Source organism: Triticum dicoccoides, chromosome 2A (assembly GCF_002162155.2).
Source record: "Triticum dicoccoides isolate Atlit2015 ecotype Zavitan chromosome 2A, WEW_v2.0, whole genome shotgun sequence".
In the NCBI taxonomy this organism is placed as follows: Eukaryota; Viridiplantae; Streptophyta; class Magnoliopsida; order Poales; family Poaceae; genus Triticum; species Triticum dicoccoides.
Genome location: NC_041382.1, coordinates 465,951,999 through 465,959,700, shown reverse-complemented (window position 1 = coordinate 465,959,700; position 7,702 = coordinate 465,951,999). Strand labels below are relative to the sequence as shown.

The 7,702-nt window shown below is 42.5% G+C and overlaps 2 protein-coding genes across 3 annotated transcripts; one reads left to right on the top strand and one right to left on the bottom strand.

Moving 5' to 3' along the window:
- Positions 1-346: 346 nt before the first annotated feature.
- Positions 347-2,670, top strand: LOC119354919 (protein LURP-one-related 7-like). Of its 2 annotated transcripts, XM_037621688.1 has the most exons (4): positions 347-685; positions 1,257-1,469; positions 1,601-1,731; positions 2,253-2,670. In XM_037621688.1, the coding sequence occupies exons 1-3, from the start codon at positions 443-445 to the stop codon at positions 1,724-1,726; spliced, it is 582 nt and encodes a 193-aa protein (XP_037477585.1). In that variant the 5' UTR covers positions 347-442; the 3' UTR covers positions 1,727-1,731; positions 2,253-2,670. The 2 variants fall into 2 exon arrangements, with proteins under 2 accessions (XP_037477585.1, XP_037477584.1); XM_037621687.1 differs by lacking the exon at positions 2,253-2,670 and having other exon boundaries at positions 348-685; positions 1,601-1,931.
- A 623-nt stretch (positions 2,671-3,293) lies between these two features.
- Positions 3,294-7,050, bottom strand: LOC119354918. The gene is made up of 4 exons (XM_037621686.1): positions 6,872-7,050; positions 6,630-6,743; positions 5,513-5,617; positions 3,294-3,865 (listed from the first exon to the last, which is right to left on the bottom strand). The coding sequence occupies exons 1-4, from the start codon at positions 6,981-6,983 to the stop codon at positions 3,609-3,611; spliced, it is 588 nt and encodes a 195-aa protein (XP_037477583.1). The 5' UTR covers positions 6,984-7,050; the 3' UTR covers positions 3,294-3,608.
- Positions 7,051-7,702: the final 652 nt, after the last annotated feature.

Below are 7,702 nucleotides of genomic sequence, written 5' to 3'. Positions count from 1 at the left end.
ACAAGCTCGACGATGAATGGTTCAAGCATTGCAACATACTTGGAACACACTCCCTTGCAGAACTGTCCGTTAGCATCCCTGGCCACCACTCATGTGCCAGTACAATCATGAGAGCGCAGTTGAGAGCACCATCAACATTTGTTTTCACCCATCCCGGCCTCGGCGGACGCCAAACTACCTGGCTCACAGGTTTAATGGACGGTGTTGAAGATGCCCTAATCACGCACATTTGATTCCGCTAAGGAAAAGAATAATCAGACGCGAATGACCACGTCAGCTGGTTCTGGTCGGCCACGCCAAATAGAAGAGCCCAAACGCTAACTTGCAAACATTTCGCCTCTTCTTCGCTTCTTCCACCCACTCTTGAATCATTCGCCTTTCCTTCCTACCCCCTACCGATCACCTTTTCCTAAACCAACGCCTCGCTTGCTCTCCCCTTGCCATGGACAGGACAAACGCCGCGGCCGCTGCCCCGCCGCCCGTACCCATGGCGGCGCCCGTCGTCCCGGTCGATCTGACGGTCGTCAAGAAGCTCCTCGGAGGCGGCGGCGACCTGGCGGTCCACGACGCGTCTGGCGGTCTCGCCTTTCGCGTCACGGCGGCGGACGGTTGTGGCAGGAGGTGCGGAGGGAGGGCGCTCCTCGACGCCTCCGGGAGCACTCTGGTCACTGCCAGGACCAGCGAGGTGATGATTCCAGCTTGGGCGTCTGCTCTGGTTAATTTAATTCTGAGTGAGAGATTCCACCATCATCAAGTCAACTTGGCTTCTTAATTCGGGTCTACTCCGCTGTTGCTTAGAAAAGTTTCAGCTTCAAGTATACTGCTTATGAAATAGGAGTAGATTGCTCGAATTTGTTTGTCCTCACTTGATTCGTATTAGTTGGATTGCTGCAAAAATGTTACACTTCAGGAGAGTTCAGGACAGAATACAAGCACTTTGTGTCAGTAACTCAGTATCATACTTCCTCTGTTCATTGAGCTGCCAAAATGTCTTATATTTAGGAACAGAGGTGGTACCTGATAAGCTTAATTAGGCCGATAAGACAGAACAAACAATGAGTAATAGTACGAGCTGCCACAACGTCAGGTGCAATACTTGACGTAAGTTTATTTCCGTGCTTTTGTTTTTTGGCTCTCGGAAGCCTGAAGATGATGCTACATTTGTAATGCCCGCCTTAATAATTCGTGATTTATCCCTTGTTGTGCATAATACATATGTAAACTATGTCACTGAGTGGGAGGCTACTATTTTCCAGGGTGCGTGGCAGGCATTCAGAGGAATTAGTTGGGAACAGAAAGACATAATTTTTTCAACAAAGGTAATGTGTGCTTCTTCAGATCGAAAGGAGGTACATGTCTTTGTCCCGCCGAGAAGCACATCTGAGGAGCAAAAACCAAGCTACATACTCGTAGGAAATCCATCTCGAAGAGCATGCACGATTATAAGGGGAAACTCCATTGTTGCTCAGGTACTATGGAAATTTTGGTTGGGCGTGATCCACTGATGATCATTATCTGTTGTCTAGTGTACTGGTCCAATGGTTATAACTTTGAACACATTTTAGACTGACACTAAAATGTCAATTATTAATTTGTGCAGACAAATCTCCCGTACAAACTCAATAAGGCCGTCTATTCAAGGCGGAAGTTTAGGGTGACGATTTACCCAGGAAACGATAACATTCTGATCATGGCAATGGTTATGACCTTCCTTGTTCAAAAATAACATAGGTGATGAATACGAACATTGCTTTCAGAAAGCTCAGAGGATGATTTAGTTCATTCTTCTCTCACTAACCAATTGCATTTACTGGACGAAAAAAGGATTCTCGAACATGCACCCAAATGCGTGTCGTTTTCTTACTGGAAAGACTGATATGTTGTAAATATTTTGTTGGTGTCCAGTTTCATTTTTTTTTTTGGCTAGACTACTACGTACATCCAAGTTTTACATGTTCATGCCCTAAATACTTTTCTCGCATTCATTGGCATCAAGGGATGGATAGGACATGGTACTATGAAACCCAGCATTATCTTCTGATCAAGACAGCAGTATGTGTTGCATAATTGTGGCTATAATCCGGATTACCGACCAGATGTTTGTTCTAGTTGTTATGGAGGGCATGGAAAATCATACCAGAATCTCAGCCCTTGTACCGAGCTAGTGAATTTTCCCCTCAAAAGGAAGAAAATAGCTAGTGAATTTTCTTTTCTTATTAGACAATGAATGAACTATTAAATTTCCTGCGCAGGTTCCTAATGAAGCAGACGCCTTCAGTAGAAAGGCCTTAAGCCCTTGAGCACCCACACGAGAAACAGTGTTCCATTAGAATGATACATTCTCTCTGAAAACTTCTGAGAACTTGAGTAAGGCGTTCAATGAAATTCTGCAACAGGATAAGAGAAGTTGAGCACCAAAGTTTTGTCGTGTCCACTTATCGCCGATGATGAAATGTATAAATTTTATAACAAATGCTATCTTGACTGAATAGATGGAATCAGTGAAAGTATGGGCAATCATTTCAGCGCTTGAATTACCAGAACCTTTGAATGCTTAGGGCGCCGTCACTTGGCGAGGTTCTCGGAGTTCACAATACACTGGCCTTGGCCTGGCATGTGTCCAGATGAATTGTATCATGTCATGAGCAATAATGAAAATGTTAAATTGCATTTGTTCAGCCTGGGCATTACCAAAAACATGGCATCACATGGCGACAGAGTTCCGTGTATACCTTGGCTGGCATGCCATGTGTGGCTCCTTGATCCATCCGAGGGTGTTTGTATCACTCAAAACTGTGGCTGTTTCATTTATGAAGGGTGGAGTTCTCAAAGAAAAATCTCCAAAACATCTTAGAGGGGCATTCTTGGAACGTAGTCTAAGAGTTCGGTAAAATGAAGATAAAATGCAGCCATGGAAGAAAAAATGATTTGTAATCATGTCCATATGCATCCAGGAAACAAAATGCAAAACTTTGCTACCACTCCTCCGTTCCTAAATATAAGCCTTTTTAGAGATTTCAATACAAACTACATACGAAGCAAAATGAGTGAATTTACACTCTAAAATATGTCTATATACATCTGTATATATCCCTATTGAAATCTCTAAAGAGGCTTATATTTAGAAACGAAGGTATGATACTCCCTTCATTCATAAATATAAGATGTTTTGGATATTTTAATATGGATAACAGACTAAAATGAGTGAACAAACACACTAAAACATGTCTATATACATCTGAATCAGAAAAAGAATTACTTAAACGGAGAGAGTACATGATTAGAGAGATAAGTTGCAGGGAATGGAAATTCATTGGAACTCTCACACCAAGTCCCATCTTGGATTGGATTCTCCCATATTTATTCTTCCTAGGATGCCCAAAGAGCCATTGGTATTGTACAGACATACTAATAAGTAGAACAAAACAAGATTATAAAGATATATGTCTTGGACAAAAAAAAAGATATATGTCAAAAGGTTAATATAAAGCTCAGGGCAAGATAGGTGCAACTGGCAACCTTCCCGACACAACGGCTTGGAGACATACAACGCCTTGACAAAATCGTCGAACCTATATATCAGTATGCACTTCTCTGAAGCACGGCAGCTAAGGCTCCTCGCTAACTTTACCAAGTGCTCGCTGAGCAAACAGCAACTCCTCTCGCTCTCGTTTCTTCGCCAAGGCCTCCTCATCGAGCACTTGGATAGGTGACCATTCGGGTACAGTAAACCAGTCTTTCGTATCAACGGACAAATGCTCTTTCCAATCACGCCATTGAGGGCTTAGCTTCATCGCGGCATAGTCCAGTGCAGTACCAGCAACCGCTAGGGTGACTGCATACTTCACCGCCCCAAAGTGACCACCTGCAGTTCCGGTCAGTTGAGGAAATTAGAAATGGTGACGCATTGTTGGTGTGTTTAGGCCTTTAGGACATAAATATAACTTTCTTTGTTTGAATATTCAAGGCTCACAAAGCATAGTAGAACAGTGAGCAGAGTACTTTTGGACTACAGAGTCAAATACAACAGTGTGTCTCTGCAATCGTATCAAACTGAATATATTGAAATTGAGATTGTCTAGTCACACCTTACTTGATTTTTTGTTATATCCCAGTCACATTTCTTATCCATTAGATCAACATCCAAATTTTGGGCAATGATGTTAAGTTTGGTAAGACCCAATTAATCCAAAGTGAGCAGAGTACTTTTGGGCTACAGAGTCAAATACAACAGTGTTTCTCTGCAATCGTATCAAACTGAATATATTGAAATTGAGATTGTCTAGTCACACCTTACTTGATTTTTTGTTATATCCCAGTCACATTTCTTATCCATTAGATCAACATCCAATCTTCCTCGTCCCCATCCCACGTATATAGAGAATTGACTTAAATTTTAAATACGAGAAATTGATTAAGCTTGTTTGAAACTGAAAAGACAAACGGAAATCTAAGATACCAAGAAGTATCCTATGGAGGATTAACCTCACTAAAACTGAGAATTGAAGTAACTTTTTACTAAATACTGCACATATTTGGACTACAATTTTAGGTTTACTATTGTTTAAGTTGAGATGACCAGGATTAGCAAACATTCCAAGCATCTGAGAATTACCAAAACCGATTGAAATTTGCAGTAGATGCTAACTGATCTCAAATACCCATGGGAAACCAAGGTTAAATATCTTTAAGTTCCTGAAGTACAATAGAGTTAGAATGGCCGACTTGCAAATCAATCAGAAAAGGTACTCCCCGGCCCAAAATATCGTAGCGTCAAAAATGATCTTACTGGAATTCTTTTTGTGTCCGTGTGTGTGTGTGTGCGTTGGGGGCCGCGGGGGGTGCTGTGGAAGTGGTTAATTTGAACAGATCAGAAGATCCCGTGGAGACCTCCGATGTGCAAAGTAATACAGGCAATCTGCCATCTCACTAAATATGGGAAAACAGACAACTTTCTCAATAGTTGCCTTGCTACTACGCCCCTGGCCACACACAGCATGTGATTATAGAAAACAAGATAAGCCCAAGGTGCCGTTTAAATTCACCCTGTGATGTTTCGTACATGGATACATTTATGTAGTTGAAAAAAAAACGTGTACTTGCGCGAAAATAAGAGTGTCCCATTACACGAGGTCATGTGGTAAAAAGATATTTTGATCATGTATGATGTAGCCAGTTGGCACAGCACTTAGCTTCTAAGCACTTGGACAAGCTCTACCAGAACGCACATGACTGACCACAATCGCACGTTTTCCCTGACCTTCAGTCCGTAATGCAATTTAATATGTATCTTGATCTGATACTGGTAGTATGAGTGATATCATAAACTTAATTCTTTCAGATATATAAGTTTGCTTGGTGCACTGTGGTGATTAAATCCATAAGAACAATGAGGAATTGAACACTATAGACAAATTTGACTTGAGGAAAACTGCAAACGTGAGTCACTGAAAGACGTTAAGTATGAAAAGAAACATAAGTCAATATATGATTGTGCAATATAATGACCAACCTTGTATTCGGCCAAGAACAGCTCCACTTGCTAGCCCACCAACAACAGAATTCATGAGGTCATCAGGTGTTGTAGCTCGAGCATCTCTTGCAAGTTCACGTGCACCTAAGTATCAAAAGAGTATGTGCTTTGCAAGTTTACTCCAACATGCTATTTGTTACCTTGATTAATTCACATGAGCAAACTAACATTTCAAAGTAGAGAAAAAGAAGTCACGGAACTGTGCAAGCGTGCAATACCATGGGAACTGGCACTAGTATGGGCCACTTTGCTGTTTAAATTAGCTTGTAGCTATATATTTAACTTGCATCCTTAAAGCAAGACTTGAGCCAGCAGGTGAAACTTGTATATAGCCAACTAAAGATCAAGACATAAACCATATTCGATGACTTAAAAGTAAGTGCATTCATCATGCCAACCAATAGAAGCTGAACCCGCAAAAACTACACTATTCCCAGAACACATATAGGGCCGTGGCTACATCCTACTTCAACATATAAACAGCCACTTACACAATTCCCAACGATATTAAGCAGTAAATCCCTGGGCACATTCTTTCACTAGTCAAGTGCTGGCAGTAATAAACATATCCTGCTGTGAGCAATGTGCTGCAAGATTATAGCTGCCAGCCTGCCACGTTGTCTATGTGATTACTCATGAGCAAAGACCTTAGATCTTGTGATCAAAATATCCAAGAACGAAAAAAGGTTGCTTCAATAGAGTGATTTACATTACGAGCAATTTTACGCGATGATAATGAAGTGAACAACAGACTAAGATAATCAAATACTACTTTAAAAGAAGGCCTTGGGTAAATTTGAGTTTTTACTATGGTTAGGGCACAACATTTTGCAAACCGTTCATAGCATGGGCAGGGACAGGGCAGGCACCATATTCAAATTTCCCACCATAAATGACTAGAAACCATAATCAATGGTAAAAGGATGCATATCCAGTATCTCGAATGGTGCGCTAGAAACAGGAAAAGCATTCCACCGCCGCATCATGATACCATCTACACTAAATGTTCCACGCAGAAACATCAAAAGTTGATTCAGTTCATCTCGAAGTTGCAATCAAGGCAACAAATCTGATGCCTCTGTGTTAGGGGCCTCACCTCCGTAGCATCCGGCCACGATGGAGAGGTTAGCCGCATAGGTAGCGGCAGCGCGGATCGGGCCAAGGCGCGCCCTGTGCCGCGACACCAGCCCGAACCCAGCTCCGACAACACCTGCCAAGCAACCAGGTCAACGAACTCAACAGATCAGAGATATCTCCCGAAAGTGAACGAAATCCACGACAGTTCCTCACTCCAACGGAGGCGGAAGTGAAAACGAGGGACAGGTGAGGGCGGCTCACCGGCGGCCACGACGGGGACCAAGATCCGCTCCTTCCAGTCGGCAGAGAATGGCGCTGCTGCTTCCGGCGTCCCTGCGCCGGGGTCCTCACCGTCGCCGGCCGGAGTAGACATTCGTGGTGCTGTGGTCGGGCTTGGCGTCGAGGTGACTGAACAGAGCTCGGGCTGAGTGCACGGAGGGCCCAATATCGGGTGACCTTTTCGGTGTGTATCCGGTTGATGGGCTCTCTCGCTTCTCCGCTATCGCCAGTATTGGGCTTTTACAGAGCATCTAAACTGAGCCTTTTTCTCAACAAAAAAAAAATCTAAACTGAGCCTAAAGCGAGCCCTCTCACCCTATCAGTCTTTTTAACTGTTCGATTTCACATCTGGGTGATTTCTGGCCGTCAGATCTTCTTGGCAAACCTAGCAAAAAAGCTCACTCTCCAAAATGCAAGAAAAAATGATTAGCCTCTTTTGTTTGTAGGGGGTGGGAAAAAGGGGTATGGCAACTTGCTTATCTAACATGATTAGGGAATATTGCTTGGATTTTATTGGTATTCAGGAAACAATGAAGAAGGACTTTTCCTCTAAGATCTTGAGGAAAATTGATCCGGAAAAATCATTTTGTTGGAAATGGATCCCTTCTGTTGGCAAATCCGGGGGTATCTTATGCGGTATTAAACATGACACTTTCGATATCAGGTCTTGTATTGTAGGAAGGTGTGTTATGAAATTTGAGTTATGGGACAAAAGAAAAAATGAACTATTCTATACTTGTAGTGTATGGATCTGCACATGAGGAATTTAAAGTAGAGTTCTTAACTGAGTTTTTTGACATGTGTAGTAACATT

Coding starts and splice junctions, on each gene's coding strand:
- LOC119354919 (XM_037621688.1), top strand. CDS start 443: ATGGACAGGACAAACGCCGCGGCCGCTGCCCCGCCGCCCGTACCCATG. Junction 686..1,256: donor TCACTGCCAGGACCAGCGAG/GTGATGATTCCA, acceptor ACTATTTTCCAG/GGTGCGTGGCAGGCATTCAG. Junction 1,470..1,600: donor GAAACTCCATTGTTGCTCAG/GTACTATGGAAA, acceptor TAATTTGTGCAG/ACAAATCTCCCGTACAAACT.
- LOC119354918 (XM_037621686.1), bottom strand. CDS start 6,983: ATGTCTACTCCGGCCGGCGACGGTGAGGACCCCGGCGCAGGGACGCCG. Junction 5,618..6,629: donor CGTGGCCGGATGCTACGGAG/GTGAGGCCCCTA, acceptor TTTGATACTTAG/GTGCACGTGAACTTGCAAGA. Junction 3,866..5,512: donor TGTTCTTGGCCGAATACAAG/GTTGGTCATTAT, acceptor CCGGAACTGCAG/GTGGTCACTTTGGGGCGGTG.